General features: G+C 40.6%; 1 protein-coding gene across 1 annotated transcript; it reads left to right on the top strand.

The window, feature by feature from the left end:
• The first annotated feature begins 7407 nt into the window (after positions 1–7407).
• On the top strand, positions 7408–19068 carry TAGLN3 (transgelin 3). Its single transcript, XM_008496813.2, has 5 exons — positions 7408–7798; positions 8265–8446; positions 9282–9456; positions 14120–14222; positions 18511–19068. The coding sequence occupies exons 2-5, from the start codon at positions 8267–8269 to the stop codon at positions 18650–18652; spliced, it is 600 nt and encodes a 199-aa protein (XP_008495035.1). The 5' UTR covers positions 7408–7798; positions 8265–8266; the 3' UTR covers positions 18653–19068.
• The last annotated feature ends 258 nt before the right edge of the window (positions 19069–19326 follow it).

Raw genomic sequence — 19326 nt, 5'->3', positions numbered from 1 at the left:
AGCCTGGCATTTTCCCTTTGTGTATGCTGGAAGTTACCAGCATTTTGATTACCATCAACTTGGCACGTTCAAATACCTGAAAGAAGGGATAGATGATAACCAGGGAGATTTACATCATATCCATGACTAGTTCTTGACCTATTGGGGAGTTTTGACAGTCTTGGGTAATGAGATATTAAGATATTGTGGTGTCATGGTGATTCATAGTGATTCAGTACTCTGTTTTGTCACCTGAGTTAATAATGCCTGAGACATTTCTTCTTTTTTTTCTTTTTTCTTTTTTGGCAGTAAATGTCTAGGTAGTGATATTTTTTCATAAGTCATGATTGAAAACAACTGTTTGATTCTTCCGTATAAATCCTGTATTAAACTCGAGTATTGCACATTTGGAAAGCTCTTCATGATGCAGATTTTTAAAATCCCTTGTAATTAATTCTTATGTTCTTTTCTTATGATGTTAAAATTTGCTGCCAAAGTATATTTTGTGAATATATAACATACATTTCTTCAACTCTGAGCTTGGTTTAATTGTAAATTAAAATACTCAGAAAAAACCAAACCCCCCAGGCAGCACAAAATAGAGTTCATAAATGTCAAAGGGTAAGACACTGATCATTTTGTGCAAATCAAGCTCTCTTAGCTTGAATTGTTAGCATTCTCATTGTCTTTCTCTTCTGGCAGGTCTGAAAATAACCTCTGCCATCAAGTGTAGTATGGACATGGTAAGGCTGACACTGCTGTCATAGTACAAGGAAGCTTTGTCCCCTAACCAAGCAATTCAGCTGCTTGTGTTGAAGATTTTCATCAAACAATACTAGTTGAATACACACTTCCAGGTATTTGTTTTATATGTAATGCTTAAACTACATAGCATTAACTCCTGTGGAGTTACTATAGTCGTTCAGGTTTCATGACTAAATAACAAAAAGCTTTTATAGCCAGGCAGAAAGCTTGATTAGCATATAATACCAAAGGGGTAGGTGATAGTTTTCATTAAAAACAGACAGAAGCATGACCAGCTGACCTCAGCTGTTCCTAGACCTTACCAACATTTTAGTTTCAGAACTCTTGCAAAATAACTCTGACTTAACTTGTGAAACAAACCATTTGCCTTCTTAAAAGGAAGAAAGTGATGGTGCATACTTTCATACTTTCCTGTATTTGAGTTTAAACTTCAGTAGACCAGTATGTATTGAAAGAGTCTAAAGCTTATTCAACTGATTTCCTAATAAGAAAGTGCTCTTATTCTATGTATATTGAGCTGTACTACTGCAGTTTTATATACGTGTACTTTTATCTTTGGTAGTTTACTTGTTCTGTCTCTTATGTTGTTTGGATTTGTAGTGGTTCATCTATTCTTGGGGTTGGTTTTTTGGTTGGTTGGGTTTTTTTGGTGGCTTTTTTTTTTGTTGGATTTTTTGTTGGTGGTGGTGGTTTTTTTTTTAAATGGGATTAAGTGTTTCATGTTGTTTAAGTTTAACTAACTTAATTTCTCTTGCATCAACACTAAATGCAAACAAAGCAATGTTAAAAAAAAAAAAAGCTCTAGCTGGATAGACCTTAGAAGAACTGCCTCCTGTTGTTTCATTTTTATGTTAATTTGATTACATGGTATCTTGGACATGCTGTTACTCAGTGGGGCTAAGAGATTTATGGTACCATACTTTTCATATCAAATTAAAATGTGCTAAGAGAGAAACTTTCATTCAGCTGTGTGTTGGCAGCTGCTCAACTGATTTCAATGCTTAAGATGTACTGCAATACAGAGTTAACATTTTCTGAACCAGTGCCTTGATCAGAGTCTGTACCTCAGGACTGTGCTTGTCATTTCTTATTGGCCCCTATCCCCTCCTTGGAGGGAGAAAAAAAAAAACAATGAAAAAGTAGGAGGGAAAATTGTGTCCTGGGGAATAAGCTTCCTTGTTTTTGTGTTTACTCAATTGTGCTAATAAAGAGAAGCCTACTTTTCAGATTATTTTTTTTTAAGTGTTAAAAAATTATGTTAAAGATAAAAGGCTTCCCTGGAAATAGAAGAGGGTTATGTGTTTTACCTGTCTATAAGGTCAGCACCCTCTGCTATAAGCTGCTGTACAGTCAGATGTGTGATCATGTAGACTTTCACTGAAGTCTGGAGAAAATTTAACAATTGTAAAAGGAATACATTTAGAAATACAGAAAATTTCTGCATGCCCTTGCTCTCCCACCTTGTTTTCAAACTCAGCAGGGATGGGAAGGACAGAGGGAACTCAGCCATTCTTTGTCATATCAGGCAGTTTGCCATACATGGATTTAAAGCCCCTGTGCATGTTGCTTTTCTCCTGGCAGGTGTTTTCTGCAGGGAGTGATTATTGAAATGGTTGGGAAGAAGAGACAGAGATGAAGGACAAAAATAGACTGCTCACAGATTTACTGCTTATAGGTCAGTTTCCACTGAATAGGTGAGATTTACTTGTGACTCTAGGACCTTATCTCTCTTAAATACATGTTTGCCTAGATTAGAAGAATGTTATTTACAGTCCTGGCAATATCATGTGCAAATCTGAATTACAGGACCTATTGCAGTCTGATTGCAGGCTTGACCTTGTGTTTCTCTTCCAAGTCCTGCATATGTATTTTATACAGTCCAATGGTTCTATTCCATTAAATAGAAGTGGGCCTCCCCCATATGATGCAGTAATTGTAGCTTGTGATCTGCTCATAGGTGAGGAACAGACATGTTCTCAGCCTGCTGGAGTGTCTTGACTGGTGTTTGGCAAGGAGCTTTGGTTAACTCCGTGTTTATATTTGGAATGAAAAGCAAATGACAGCTGCTGAAACTTCCAGTTGGTTCTGAAACACAAATTTAAAATGGTTTCAGGCTAGCACGTGAAAGGATGTGTTCTTTTTGGGCCTTCTGACCTGCACCATGCTGTCCGCTCGCCTCCCACGTGGCAACACGAGAAGGTCACTGCTGCCTGTCAGGGTGGGAACAGGTGCTCATAGCTGTGGCAAAGGTATGCTGAACAGTAGCACACTTAAACTTTGGAGTGGTGTTAATGGCCTGCCCAGCCTTTGGTCCTGGAAAAGTAATCCCTGAAGGACATGGGCTGCCTGGCATCAGGTCTGGGCCTTACAAGAGTCCTTCTCTTTGCTGCTGTATTGAATACAGCTTGCTGGCAGAGAGCGTGCCAGAGTGTGCTAGTCCTTAGGATAGCAACCCTTGAAAAAGTCCCCCACAGCAAAGCTAAATCCCTGATCATGTGAAGCATTTATTTAGTTATGAGCTTAGATCTTGCTGTCTGTTTTGACCTATATTTCACTGAAGTAAAGATGCTGCTTCATGTTTGTTCTTCTGGTGAATGTCTATTGCAGTGGGTAATTCTCAAGCGAAGGCAGTTCTCAGAAGGTATTGTTTTTGTAAGGGACAGATAAAAAATTCATATGATGACACATGTTGGTTTTCTTTCAAGGAGTCTGTCAGTCCAGCACAAGGCTTAAAAGATCTTGAGAATTAAAATTTGCAATTTACCTCCAGGGTCATCTTAAATATTGGGGATGGTGACAATTACATCCACAGGAATTGTTTTCCAGTGGTAACTGTTCCTGCTGGACAGCTGCCTGGAAGGTGGTCAGCAACTTAAGAATTCCAGAAACACTTCTGGTCATGGCAGTCTTAGGAGTTGCCTCTTTCTGGAGACCAGAGTGTCAGTGCATCCTGTTCTATGCCACAAATAGGAAGCTTCTTCCCTCCTGAATTACTTTTGCTTTTAATCTCAAATTGAGGTTTTCAACCTTGTACTTGCTTGAGGCTTAACAGAGCAGGCAAATAAATCCTTTTGCAAGTGAAAGAGAAAATGGTTGTTTAAGCTGGCACTTTCTTGTCTCCAGAGCTCTCTAGATTTTAGAATTCAAAATAATGGGCAAGTTAGAGTTTTTAAAATTAATGTTGTTCCCCAGTTCAGATATCCCTGCCACTTGGCTTGTATAGTTAAAAAAATGGCCATGTTCCAGTAGCTCCTTTTTAACCTTGTCTGACTAGTTCTCTTGGGTAGAATATCTGCAGATGTATGATGACAAAGCAGGGCTATGAATAAAACCAAGGGTCTGCTGAGCACTTGCAGCTCCCTGGAAAAGACCCTGTACATGAACTGAGCTTGTATTGAACCTTAGCAACCTCTCTGCAACGATAGAAGACCTGTTATCATGACATAGCTGTATATGCAGGGAGCATTTTCCAGCAGCCCTTCAGAAGTTTCCTTGTGAAGGGAGGTGTTTTAAGCTGTTTTACAGCTTTGGAAAATTTCCCCAATTTTTTTTTTTTTTTTTTTTTACACTTGGTTATGAATGGTCTATTATAGTAGCAGGCCTGGGAAATGGATCCTGTACTTCCCAGTTGTTACAATTGCAGGATAGCTTTGTCTGATGGGAATTGACCCAGCATACTTTGAGAGACAGTGTTTTGGGATGGCTGAAATTCCAAGCTCCTTCTAAGGAGTGAATTGCCAAGCAGCAAATCTAGCAAAGGTGAAGAGGTGTTCTGAGACACGGTAAGTTTTACTTTTCTCTCTGTGTTCCAGCAGGAAGGCATTGAAAACTATTGAGTTACTCTGGATCTAAAGAGGGTCGTGATCAAGTTAATGTCAGTTTTATTGTTGTTGGCAGCATTTGTTTATAAATTTGCAAAGTTTTAAATTTATAGGGTAATGCTGATCATCCAAAAGCATAAGATAAGCCATATTGCTTACAGGCATGAACTCTTACTTCAAGTATTGAAGTTTCAGCTCTGTTTTTAGTCATAAGTTCCAATCTTGCATTACCAAGGAAAATAAAGAGGAAAAAGTCCACTGGAAGCAGCTAGGTGAGGTGTTCTAATGGTAGTACCCTTGCTGCTAAAAATTCAACCCTTCCTCATCAGATTTCTGGCAGTCAGGCTCCTATATGCCCTTGTCCAACAAAAGGAACTCTGTTTCCTTGTGGTCTTCTCTGCTTTCTAGCCACATGTGCTTGCCATTTCTTAACTTCTGGTTTTGATGAGCTAAACAGGTAATCCTTCTGAAATGACTACTGTAAAGACTTCATGTTTCAATCCTCTTCAGTACTGGGAAGTCTATTTGAATTTACTTCATTTTCACCACTTTTTCTGAAGGGTGGTTGTCAGAACTCCATATGATATTCCCATTAGTTTTGCATCTCCCATAGTTTATTCAGCCAAGTCCTTTGGTCACAGTGTTTTACCCAGCATGTGTGCCCACCTGTTTATCTTCCATTACCTTTTTCCAGTTTTTAAAAAATCTTCTTATACACAAGACAGAGTGCTACATTCTGAAAAGCACTTTTTTGATGATGCCTAGACTTCTGCTGCAATGAAACATTTTTGCCTGCTTCCAGGTAGATTGCTTTTAAGCAGTTTTCTTTATCTTTGCTGTTTACTCATCATAGTTGCATAAGCTGAGATCTTAGGAGTCTGGGATTTTTTGTGACTCCTGATGACATACAAAATAGTTCAGCCTTGAGAACACGAACAAACTGAATAAAAATATACACAATAATTAATGATTACAGTTATATTCACAGAGTTACAGACATATTATAGGACCTACTAGTTAGCCAGCTTAAGGGTCCTTACTGTGTCATGTTGTTTCAGATACAAATTCAGTTTACTAATCAAAGCTAAGTGCAGTAGCCATTTCATCAAGACTGTTGCTTTAACATAAATTCATTCCATTGTTTTTCCCAGGACTGATGGCACAGAAGCAAGCTTATAATTTGATTACTGATACTTTGGAAATTTTGGTGGAGGGCTGGCATTTTACCAGTCCTCTGCAGCTTTCCTGGTTTTCAAGGACTTATTAAAAATTGATCACAATGGATGAAAAGGTTGCTTTTCAGCTTTCCCAGGATGGAATGGTCCCTGGAGAACAGGTTGTATATCCAGCAATATCTGTGAAGGGGGAGACCTCTGCTCTGCAGCTTGGGAGAGCTGTTTCACCCTTGCCTGCTCCCAAGTTAGGAAACAGGGATCAGTGGCTGATGCAAAGGTAGGTGGCTTTCATGAAACCCCATTGCCAGTGGATGCTGAGCACCCTGGTGTGACCAGAAGCAGCCAAGCAACCTAGGTAGCTCCCTTCTAAGCAGAAGAATGTAAAAAGATAACAAAGCTGCTGCTGCTTTGTGGGTCTGGCCAAAAAAATGGCCCTTAAGGGCTGCTTGAGTGGAAAGGACATTAAACACATGCATGGCCTTTTACTGTTTCAGCTGTAGTTTATTCCTTCTCTGATCTCTCCACTCTTGGCTCCTAAGCATTTGCTGTGCCTTCAACAGTGTGTTCACTGGGCTGGAAAGTGCTCAAGTGGTGGCCCTGTCACGTAGCATGCTCTGAGTTATGTAATCAAATATTTCATGGGGTTTTAAAACTACCAGTGCAGAGAAGAGAAAGCAGTAGATGAAATGCCTTTGGAGGACAACAATGAATTAGGTCGTCTATTAAATTTTTCATCTCTTGAGTCTGCTCAAGCCCAGCAGCATCCAAAGCAGTATAAATCTGAGAATTCATTGTGTTAAAATAAGAAAGTAATGGATGAAGAGACCATTGTGAGATAGGTATACAAGGAGCTGGTTTTTTTGTTTGTTGTTTTTTTTTTTAATACATCAGAAGGAATTTTGTTGGCAAAGCTGTTTGTGAATCCACCTCAGGTTTATTACCCTCCTTCCTTATTAAGCTGAACATGAATCATTTGCCAAAAGAAAATTCATTTATAGCAGAGTGGATAATGCAGCATGGATGGAAGACATTTAACAAAGTGTGTTGCAACTCAAAAGAGAAGCAAAATTATTTTATTTAATAAAGGATACATTTTCATATATCACAGAAGAAGAAAAGTCTCATGTTTCTTCCTCTCCCCTCCCACCTCTGCAGTGGTATAATCAGAATTTAGGCTACCTTACATGGGCATAGCTTCCTTGCTGTCAGTGGAGGTATGCTGACTCATACCAGCAAAAAATACAATCCTAGTGCTTTAAGTATATTTGCTAGTTTTTGGTGATTTCCCCTTTGTTTTTATCAGTTCAACTTGTTTTCTCAAGATGCTATTGTACTATTTGATAGTTGAATATATAGTACTGATAGAGTGATAGTAATATTCTACTGCCTGCCTTCTCTTCCTTGACTTTTCATCCTGTTGTCCCCTCACTGAAACTTTTTGTCGTCACTTGAACAGGGAAAAGGAGAAATCAGTTTTCACATTCTAAGCCTGTTAGCATAATGATGCAGAACAGAGAGAAGAAGGCTTTGCTTCTGTTTGGTTATAAAACTTAAATGTGATGTGTAATGATTTCTGTTACCTTTGTTTAACAGAGTGAAGTCCAGTGAAGTCCCTCTGTATTTCTAGCTCTCAGGCACTGGGATGCTGGTGCAGTTTGGGGTGATGCAGACTAGGTGGAGTAAAACTGAGCCTGTAGGACGAACAGCGCAAGGCTGAGGAAACAGGCATGAAAACAGACTGCAGATGGGAGAGATAAACAGGATCCCCAGGCTGTGACTGAGTAGGCAGGCCTCTTTAATGGCTCTTAGCAACGCCCCTGCTTTGACCCTCCTCATATGTGAGGAAAATCAAATCAATACACTGCTCTTCAAACCACGATGCTGCAGCAGCAGCAGGGCATTGTGGCAGCCTTCGTCTCTTAAATCCATCAACGCTTTTCAGTTTGCTGATCTCTGGATATTCATCCCTGCATCTCTGCTGAGAAAGACTCTGACTGCATCTTTAATTGGATTGTTTGAGCTCCCATGTACAACCTTCTTCTTATTAGCAAGCATTAGGTAGGCAATTTTAAAATGCTTTGGATTTTCAGGCAGCTTTAACATTGACCTGAGAATCCTATCGTATTCTCTGTAAACATAGCAGAAGCCTCTCTTTAAAACCTGCTCTGTTTAAAATCTTGGTTTCTTTTTTTTTTTTTTTTTTTTTTTTTTTTTTTTTTTTTTTTTTTGTGGTTGGGCAGGGGGTGTCTGTTTTTTTCCTTCTTTTTGTAAAATGGTCGTGGCTGATTTGTGCTTTTGGAAAAGGATATTCCCTTGTTGATCCCTCCCCTGTTCTTCCCCTGTTCTGCAGAACAGCTATAACCGATGCCATACAGTTACTTTCAGTGTTGTTGAACATCTGCTACACTGTCGAACATACAGGGCAAGCTGCTCACTCTTCTCTTTTCTTCTTTAATTTTCTGGTCCGTACTTCAAAGCTGCAGATCGGGACTCGACCACTAAGTAAGTTCTGCTTTGGTTCCAGAGATGGCTAACAGAGGACCAAGCTATGGCTTAAGCCGAGAAGTTCAGGAAAAGATTGAACAGAAATATGACCCAGAATTAGAGTCTAGGCTGGTGAACTGGATTATTGTACAGTGTGGAGAACAGATAGAGCACCCTCCGCCTGGAAGGCAACATTTTCAGACCTGGTTGATGGATGGAACGGTAAGTCTGGTTATATACTTGCATGGATTTATATGCCCAGTGTCTTTATTTTCTGTCTGCATTTAACTAAATTGCAAAGAGCTCGTGAACAGTGCATGGATATCTATCTTAGCATCTGCTTTATTTTCTTTTGACCAGGAATCTTAATGTCAGAAGATAATTATTCTGCTAGTGCACTGGGATTAGCACAGTACTTATGATTCCTATGAGTCATGCACATTATATATGAGTATGACTCATTGCCTCAGCACCTTTTCTCATACAGTTAGATGAGATCTGTTTTAAAATCAGATGTATACTTTTCTCTTTATGAAATCGTCAGTGTTGCTGGGGATAAGGGAAGAGATGCAGGAAATTTGAAGGACTGTATTATGTGTTTTCTTCTTGGGAATAATTCTGTAGCTAAAACATTGTGTTCCATTGAACAACAGGCAGATGCTGCTGTTTGCAGTGGGCTGTAAGAATATGCTAATCATTGAATCTCAGCCAAAGTGACTTCAACAATATTTCAATTGACATTGCTTATTTTTTTGGCTTGGACATGTGGTTTCTTCTCTGTCAGTTGTTATATAACCTTTACCAGTGATTGCTTTGTTCTTCCTAGCAGATTAGGATTTATATGGCCAGGCTATTGACATCAGTTAATGAAAGCTTTATTTCCTTTCTAATATACTTTGGTAATTAGCGATTCACTTCTTTGTTTTTATTTGAAGAAATTATGTCCCTGACAGAAACTGGCCAGGTCAAAAGCATTCTGCAGCATCACTTCATTTTCAGAAATTACCTCCTAGTTTGATGACTGTTTTCTAATTTTGTTTCTATATTTATCTCTCAGCTGTTATGCAAGTTAATAAACAGTTTACATCCAAAGGGAAATGAGCCCATTGCAAAGATCTCGGAATCAAAAATGGCTTTCAAGCAGATGGAACAAATTTCACAGTTCTTAAAAGCTGCTGAAATCTACGGAGTAAGAACAACAGATATTTTCCAGACAGTGGATTTATGGGAAGGTAAAAGTAATAAACTGGAAGTCAGTTTACAGTCTTCATTTTACTTTTCTTTGATGTGTTGTAATGGTGCATTTTGTTTAAGGCATACTCTCTAATGTAATTATCTTTTGTTACTCTTTGCCTTACCTCATTATAATGTTCTTCCAGGGGTGCATTATCTCCTCTGAGGGATTTATATTGCCCCAAGGGCATAAAGGAGCCTTACCAAACTCATGTGTTATCAAAACCTCCATCATTCTGATAGAAATCTACAGACCTAATAAAACATATGTTCTTTATGCTAATTATTTCCAAGTAGACAGCTTCTAATAGCAAATGTGGAAAACCTTTTTTTTTTTTCTGCTTGCAGGGTTTTATTGCAGTTTTCAAATTATAAGCAAAGCTTAAATTGGAGCTACAAAATGTGTTCCCAGGAGCAAATATGCCTCTGTGGAACTTATGAGGGCTCATTTATGATTAGCAAAAAGCAAAACTTACTGCTAACACCATGTTAGCTGAGCATCTTTCTCTGAGAATGCAGCCTTTTTAGAGAGGTCATTATGGCATTTTCACAGACTGCTGGGATATGTGGGAGGACTCATCTGAGGAACAGTTTGAGGGATTAAACACTTGGAACCTCTTTGTTGGATAGGTTAGAAGGGAAGGATGTACTGACAGCTGGAGTTACTAGGAACTGTAATGTTCTCAGAGTGACAGATTTACTTGGCAAATCCTACCTTTGGGTACAAGGACAGGATTATTTCTTCCAGTTCAGTAGTTAGTCTTTAATCCAGTCTACCTTTAAATGTCTTTAGGTAAGGGATTTCCACTTCCCTGGTGTAACACCCTCTCTGCCCCTCAGCACAGCAGACTACTGAAAGTGAAGCTCCATCTGACTTCTAGGAGGATCATAATAGCTCATTTCAGATGCTGTTCTTTGCAGTCTTTTGCATCTCACAATGGTTTCACACCATGCAAATCAAAGTATGGTACATTGATCCTTACCATGAAAAGGACTTGCTTTGAAGACAAAAAGTTCCTAATGATGGTGGCTTTCTTCACTCTTTCTTTCACTCATCACCTTTTCTGAACAGTTGTTAAGGAAAAGAGCTAGTGACTTCTAGAGGACAGGAAGTCAAAACACATCTCACAACCTAGGAGGGAGACATAGAGGACTTTTCTCCATTGTTACTTTAGGACTTCCCAAAACTAATGTGTCTCCTCATTTTCACACCCCCTTTTCATCCCTCTGGGGCTCATTTCAGTTCTGAGCTGACACAGTGTGTCTCTTCAGCAGTGAGTCACAGCAAGCTTTTTGTGTCTAACCTTAATTCTGACCTCTAGCATCTGTGTTGCTTCAGGGCTGAATAGTCCGAACCTGGATACATTAGCTGGACAGAAAGGACAGCCTCTTTTTCACTGTTTCATAATTACTGCACTGCTACACTTCCCGCCATAACCTCTTTAGAAAGAGAGGAGATCTCCATGTATGTTTCTAGGGAAAGAAAAATACAGCTTTTCTCTGGCACTGATTGTTTTCTGAGAGCTTTTGCTTTGAAGTTCTTAGTAGTGATTAACAAAAATGTTTTAGGATGCAATCTGCTGTTGGCCGTTTCAAATTCACCCAGTCCATCTGCTGCATTTTCCTTCATCTTCTTGGTCTGGGAGAAGGATCACCTCTTTTTTTAGTCCTTTCTTATACAAATGTTCTGTGCTCAGCTGCTTTCCCTAATCCACACCAAAGGTATGTGCAGTGTTTTCTACGGATACCTCCTTGTGTATATATATAAATGTATACTTCCAGGTAGGCAAAAGGCAGCTGTACATCTGCATATTTCTTCAGCCTTCACAAAAAAAAACATTTCAGGAATACTGTGCAGAGCAGTTCTCTACCTTTGGGCTTGAACCTTCCCCAGCCAGGTTTCCCCCAAAGAAAAAGGCTAACCCATAACAAGCGATCAGACGCCCCTTCATCCTTGTAGGGGCACTGCCACCATCCTCTAGGAGGCTGTGCTATTTGAAGAACACTGCAGAGGACACTGAAGATGCAGGGACCCCACGTGGGTCCCTGCAGCATGATGCTGGGAGGCTGAGGACTGAGCAGACAGCCCACGTGGCTCTCAGTGAACAAGTACTGGAGCCAAAGGAAGGCACTGACTGCAATTTACTGCAATGCCAGAGTCAAGCCTGGCTTCAGGGAATGCTTGTTATCCCTGCTCTCAGGTGGCTGCAGTATTAGGCAACTTTCTCAGTGGGCACGTAAAACTTTTCACAGCCATTTTCACGCTGACCACTGAGCCCCTTATGTCCTTTGCTGGAAGAGGATGAATGTCAAAAGACCACAAATGGTTTGGGGTTTTTCCCTCACCTGCAGTCCCTCTCATATACAGCAAGGAGGCTCTGAGAAGCAGGTCTACATCCTTGCCTTTGTTTTGGCAGATGGCACTCAGCTCCCACTTGGTCTGTTTTCCCCCCACAGCATCTCCCACTCTCCACTGACAAATAAAGCAGAGCTGAGGGCAGAGCGTGGGGGGAGGGAGGCTGCCAGATGGCTCTGAGAGGCCCGTGATCATATTTTGCTACCCATCTTTTGTTTCTTTTCCTTTTTAATTTTTTTTTTTTCTGGGCTTGCCCTGTTTATTCAGCCCATTCACTTTTAAATCCTCCAGAACATCCCTCTTCATCCCAGTCACCGCACCCCTTGTTATATGGGAGGCATCCCAAGGACGTGGTAGGTGGCATCTGTCACAGCATATGGTACATCTGCTGCCTCATGCGCTTCCCTGTGTGCCTGCTACCCTCCTGTGTGGGGTGTTGGCTCTTCAGCTGCCCTCCTAAGCAAAGATCCAGTCTGATCCAGGTTGTCTTGACAAATACAGTGCAGTGAGGGTTCTGGATGGTTGGCAATTTATTTTCCAAGCAAACGGTCCCCTGCAGATAGGGTTGCTGCAAACTTTATTAGGCTGTGTGACAGCCACGGTTGGAATCTGCTAGGTGTTTGTGGCTGCGGAGTGTTTTCCTCACCTCAGCCAGTGTGTTAGACCTGCAGGTTTGTGTGAATCAAAGCCCTGAGCTGCAGCTTCCCATAATCAAGGTGATGCATAGCATAACCACAGAATGTGCAACTCTCACTTCCTTCTACACTCCAGCTGGTCCTACAGTGGTTTTCATTAATACTGGCCCACTGGAGGTATTTCTGAAATCTGTTATCATCATCACCTCTCTTGTATCTCATGTTTTTATGAACTACTTATTTTCTCATGTGAAGAACTCACAGTCAAAATCAGATTTGTTAACTGGATGGAATATTTTAGCAAAAAAGAAAGAACTGGAACAGAGAGAAAGGGAGGGGATTCATAGAAATAGTCAGGGAAGGATTTCAGAAGGAGGGAGAGGCAAAAGACAGATTTGCAACAATTCACCAACTCACACAATTGGAAATCTCTGCTGCAACTCATTTTTGCTAGAAAGTTTTCCAAAAGTTAAGATGTCTGGATTGGGTAATGAATCTGTCTAACAGATGTCTTAATGTTCCCCACCCTTTTTACATCAAGTAACAAAGTACAGGAGGAAAACCAACAAAAAGGAACAGTTCTAATTAAAAAAAAAAGTAAAAAAATCTATCTCTCTGTTTTGTTTTGTTTGGGGAAAGGGTTGGATTTTTTGTGTTTGGTTTGTTGTTTTTTTTTTTTTGTGTGGTGTGTTTTCATTTGTTTGTTTGTTTGTTTTTTAAATCACTGGAGGAATCAGCAAAAGTTGTTGACCAAAAAGGAAAAGGTGCTCTCTTGGATCCCTAATGAATGTTCAGCTAAATGAAAGTGTGTCTCTAACCAAGTGATAGGCAATTACATCCTTTGCAATACAGATGGGATAAATCATCCCCTGAGCAGCTTTTCTCTCTCTTTTTTTAAAGAGAGAACCTAAAGAACTAGTAATGACCAGACATGTAACTTTTACTTGGCTAAAGATTAGAAGAGCCCTGACTATTTGAAGCAAGAAATAAAGTGAGGTAGCATAGGTGGGAGGTGGAAGGATGGCAGGACTTGATGGCAGGATCTGAAGGTGTGAAGCTGCAGAGCATTGATTTTTGGCAGCCTGAGAGGGGAAGCCAGTAGGACAGATCTGGGAGGTGATCTGATGATAAGTTACCTGCACAGGAGCTCTCCAGGAGAGCTGTGAGCTCTCTTAGCACTGGGACTAGCTGGAATTGCCAGGAGTTAAATGGTAGTATCAGTCTTGCCAGTTTATAGGTGAAAAAAATGAGAAACAGTACTGTTGTTTACCACACTCTTCTTTTTCACCCACGTTTTATTGAGTATATTACTGTTCTTCATACACTAAAGTGATTTCTTTTTAGCAGAAAAATTTGCCCTAAAGTATTATCTAGAAGGATTTAAAATAGTATGGGGGAAGGCATTAAAATAGCCAGAGGTCTGGAAACCTTGGAATGTCTGAATTGTTAAGTTTCTCTTTAGCATTGCCCTTTTTATGACTTTTATTAAACTCTTGCATGTCAGGATCTCCATTTCAGCAATGGTAAAATAGGATCTATAATGCTATTAATGCACCTTTTTAGGGGAACTGTGGGAGTTATTTAATAGATTGGATAAGACTGCTTATGAGTGTGCCAAGATATTTTTAATGCAAAGTTTTCTTTTATTAAATTCACTGTCTGTCTTTCTAGGAAAGGACATGGCAGCAGTGCAGAGAACTTTAATGGCTCTGGGCAGTTTGGCAGTCACCAAGGATGATGGCTGCTACAAGGGGGATCCATCCTGGTTTCACAGGTAAAGTCCAAAGCACAGCTGCACAGAGATATAATCTGCCTTTAGGCCTTAAGGAAATGTGCTGGGGAAGGGAAGAATCTTTCCAAAGTTACTTTGTAATGGAGAAGTTTACTCTTTTGGGAAAAGTTAGCAAAGACCCTACCAGGCACAAAGATTTTCTACCCTTCATTGGTTCCCAGTTTTATCAGCATCACTGCTAGGCCCACATCTTACAGTGTCTCATGAGCCTAAAGTTACACCAGGGCTGCTGGGGAGGAGCCCTTTGGGAGCCGTGTAGTGCAGCCTCTGCTAATGTAGCTTCATCACACCACCTTTTGTGTCCTTCCTGCCCTAAGCTGGGACAGCAATACAGGTACCAGGAGGGAGAAGCACATTGCCTCTGGCTCCAGCTCTGTTTTCATCCTGGAGGTGCCTCTTTTGAGCAAGACTGTTACACACTGTGTATGTGTCTGTGCATGCCTGGGGACCCCACTGGATGTCTGGGGTTTGGTAGTGTGCACAGGGTGGGGTGCAGCATGCTGCTCCAGGCATCTCTGTAGTGTGTCCATCCTCCTGTGGAGGGGTCCAGCACAGGTCACTAAAGACATAATCTTGTCCACTGACATCATCCCTGACTCATTCCCTAGAAGAACAACAATACTTAGGCAGTTCAGCCACCAGTTTTCCTGGCATTCATCTAGCAGCTCCAGCTAATTCTCTGTATCTGTTTATGAAGGAAAGGGATTGAAAGTGGCAGCAGCCATGCAGATATGTGTGTCCTAAGAGCAGCTGGCAGGAGAAGTGTGCTTTTGCCTCACATCAGATAGCAGACAGAAAGACTAATGAAGACAAGGCTGCCATGGCTGTCTGCAAACAAAAAATGACCCCTTTACTGAGCAAAGAAAAGGCATAAAGTCTCTTTCTATTTTTCATCAAAGCAAAAATTGTTTCACTTCCTAGTCATCTTACCACTTGTCTGTGAAGAATTCTCTGTCTTGGCAAGCTCTCCATTTGCTGTAAAAGTCCATTTGTTTTGGCTACAGAGGCTGAGAAGCAGGGACAGAAAGAAAAGGAAATCCTTCCAGTTAGCCCTCCTGCCTCACAAGCATATTATTGACATGACATTCTGCCATCTAAGAGCATTTCTTACACTGAAATATATGCAGCATGTTAGCAATAAGAGTGCTGGCTGCTTGTATTTGGTTTTCTTGAATTTTTGGATGTGTAGATGAGACTCAGCAAAAGTAAAGCACACTTTGCTTGGTTTGTCTTAAACCTTGAGCTGGTCTAGCTGAGGCAAAGGGAGACTTAAGTTTTAGATGAATAAGTGGAAACTCTTGAGAATTCTGTATAGGAAATTGGTTTAAATTAACTTAATACAGTGCACAAATATATTTGTATTTATGGAATGTAATTGGGTTCAAAATTGGGTTCAAATCCAGTAACATGCTTTAATATAAACCAGACATGAAATCACTACGACCCGGACAGGCTTATTTGTTTTATGTAACGAAAACAAAGTCCTACATGCAAAAATTAATTTCCATCTGGACTCTTAATTGTGGTTGGGAACAGTTTTCATTGGCATAAATCAAGATGTGATCACCTCCCTTCTCCTCTAGCTGTCTGTCCTGCCTGTACTGCTTGGGTAGCCAATTCATATCTATTGCAGCCCATCAAATACCATTTTACAGCTGTTGTCTTAAGGAAAACTGGTGCTCTTTCTATAAGGAAATAACAAATTACTGATCAGGAGCTACTTTCTGAATACTTTACCCATCCCTTCAGGCATATCCAGCCCCCTCACTGCCACCCAGTGTTAGTCCTAAATCAGGGCTTTCAGGATGATTCTTAATTGTCTCAAACTGAAAGAAGTCAAGATTAAATGGAAAATAAGAGTATCCATGCAGGGATCTACAGTGATTGAGATACTCCCACACTTGAGCTAAGCCATTTTAACTTTCCACTGACAGTGTCTCAGATACCAGCCCCACGAGGGCTGATTCTCTCTTCCTTGCATGCCCCAGCAAGGTTCTTGGATCCACGGCTGTTTGTTCTGTTGTGGTTTGGAATGGACAAGCACTGGTGAAAAGCTGGCACAAAAATTTAACAGATCCAGTGGGCACAGTTTGCAGTAAGGTTGATGCCAAGTGATGGCAGACAGGCCAAAGAGAACTTGGCCTAGTGTGAGATATTGAGGGGAATATCCTTGCCCTCACCTCTTTTTCTACAGTCCCAGCTAAGGCTATTTCCACCAATCTAAAAGCAAAATGTAAGTATATATTGCTGTCTGCAAGGCCTTCATATAGTAAATGTGGTGCTTATGATGGCAAAAATAACATCACAAGATCCAAACTCAACTTTTATTACATATCTAGGCTTCCCTTTAGTCTCTCTTTTCATTTCTTCTTTACAGCTCTCTTTTTTAAATCTTGTTCAGAGTTATTTTTCAACTTTCTTTGGAAATACTCCACAACACAGCTGAAAATTCTGGGAGGAAGGAGAGAAGAATAATAGACCGTGTTCCTGGGATTTTAATTAAAAGAAAGGCAGACACAGTGAACTTGAGATTCAATTAGGTAATAGGAGTAGTTTTAAAAACATCTCTTGTGGAGATCCCGGCAGTAGTTCCAGTATCCACGTAAGTAGTCTGGAAAAGAAATTAAGCAGGAATGAGAAGGGTTGCTGCCTGAGGAACCCACAGTTCTGCATGCCCCCCTCCAAAACTCTTTCTCTCAGGAGCTGTGAGATCTGAGAGCCTATGCTGGGCTTTGGTCAGCCCTCTTACTAGTCCGTATGGTAACACCGGAGAGCCATTCTGAAAAATGACAGGTAGTACAGGTTTCCTCTGAGTCCTTCTCCCTTTTCAGCTTTCTGGAGCTTTTATGCCCACGTGAGTTCTTCACCTGCAATGTCCTGAGCCTAGCAAAGAGTTTTAAGTGCTTTCACAGAGAGGATGGTGTTGATGGATTTCAATCACTGCAGGCAGCTAATCTAGGGTTCTCATCTAGTGTGTGGGGAGAGAAGGGGTATTGTAATGCCATGCCACATTGCAGGGAAACCTGATCCCAGGACAGACAGACACAGCAGGGAGAAAGTTTGTACCTGGGTGGGTGTAGAGTCGAGTTGATTGAAAACCTGGCTCATCCTCGGGCTCTGCTGATTCATATGGCTTATTTGGTAGGCACAGACTGATCCTTTTCCCTTGTAAATGACTTGTTTTCCCTGTCTTGGATAAACTAAACAGTTTCTAGCAAGGCAGCAGAGTACAGACTTTTGTGCTTCTTCTTAAAAGCCACTTTGGCCCTCAGTGTTTTTCTGAAGGATGAGAGGCTCCTTTTAAACTCCTACAAAGGTTCATTGATCCAAAGGGCTTTTGGGACCCGGGACCACTGAACAAAAGTGGTCAGTGTGTTTTGACAGAAGATAAAGGACAGCCATACAGTCAAGACACAGGTGCAAAGGGCGCAGTCTATTGCTCAGAATAGAGAGATCTGGAAATGGCAACTGAGCAATTGTTCTGTCCTGCAGGCAACCATTCTGCTCTTCAAAAATAAGCAAGACATTTCACTGTCCCATTTTTTCTTGGAGTACATTCAGCTTTTATTTACTCCATCGAGTTAAATGATACCAATTTGTACTGTTGCTGTAGGTGGATATCAACCTGTATTACAGCACAGGTAAGTGTCTCAGTGATCGTGGATGTGCCACGGATTACTGCTTTTAAGAGCTATAGGGTTTAGCACAAATTGACCATATTATGTGTATTATGGAACTATACAAATGGAACTATACAAATATTTTACCTGTCACAGTGGCTGGGGGAGTTCCTTGGGGTTCTGGAATATGTGGTACAGTGAAAGTCTGAAGTGGTATAGGTTTGACCAGTGCATTAGGTTGGATATTAGAAAGAATTTCTTTATGGAGAGGGTGATCAGACATTGGAATGGGCTGCCCAGGGAAGTAGTGGATTCTCCATCCCTGGAGATATTTAAAAAGAGACTGGATGTGGCACTCAGTGCCATGGTCTGGTAACTGCAACAGTAGTGGATCAAGGGTTGGATTTGATGATCTCTGAGGTCCCTTCCAACCCTGCAAATTCTATGATTCTATGATTACTTCTGACTGCAGGAAAGCAATTAGCTCAGCCAGAATTGTCCAGCCCATGGGATTCATAAATGAAATACTGCATTACAGGGCACATGTCTGTTACCGTGAGCCAATATCAGATTGCTTTTCATGGTCCTCTAGGCATACACAGAATGATGGTATGTGTGTATGTTGCTTTTTTTTGTCTGTATCTGGACAGGAAAGCGCAGCAGAATCGACGAGGATTTTCAGAGGAGCAGCTTCGTCAGGGACAGAATGTAATAGGCCTTCAGATGGGCAGCAACAAAGGAGCATCACAGTCGGGTATGACAGGCTATGGGATGCCAAGACAGATTATCTAAAAGCATCTCTGTAGAGAAAACACTCTTTCTGCAGCATGATGTTGAAAAAAAAAAAAAAAAGAAAAAGTAAACAAAAAAAAAATGCTCATTAGTTCCTTTTCTGCCTGGTTTCTAATAGTTAGTACTCTTTAAGGTTTGGAGTATTTTTGGTTTGGTTCGTTTTATTTGCAGCTGCAAGAGTTCATCTAGGAACTTGGGTTTTTGTGGTGGTATGTGTCAGTTCACAGCACGTGTGCACTGCTGCCTCCTCCTTTTCACTTCTGAACTATGCAAAGACAATTATTCTGTATTAATTTATTTGCGAAGTGTTATCTTCCATATTTGTCTCACACTGCACTTGTATTTCAACCAGTAACCTCGTTCTTCAATTCAGTGATGATATTGTTTGACCTAAGAATAAAGACAAATTAAAGACATGCCTTAGACTCATTATTTAGAGGTAAAATCACCTAAAACCAACAGCCACCATGGCACAGTGCTGGGTAGTTAAATATTTCAAATGGTTCCCCTGTCTCATCTCTAACCTAGAGACTGACTCCTTGCTATGTTGTTTAGAGTTTGCATTACATGTTCATTTTAGTGTTTGTCTAAAGGAACAACTAATGTATTTTCCTATAATCAAAAAAAAAAAAGATGTATTATCCATGGAGTCTCATTTGTGTAGTCCCATCTGA

Source organism: Calypte anna, chromosome 1, assembly GCF_003957555.1.
Source record: "Calypte anna isolate BGI_N300 chromosome 1, bCalAnn1_v1.p, whole genome shotgun sequence".
Lineage (NCBI taxonomy): Eukaryota > Metazoa > Chordata > Aves > Apodiformes > Trochilidae > Calypte > Calypte anna.
Note: the sequence above shows the minus strand (reverse complement) of the source record. Positions and strands in the feature narration are given on the sequence as shown.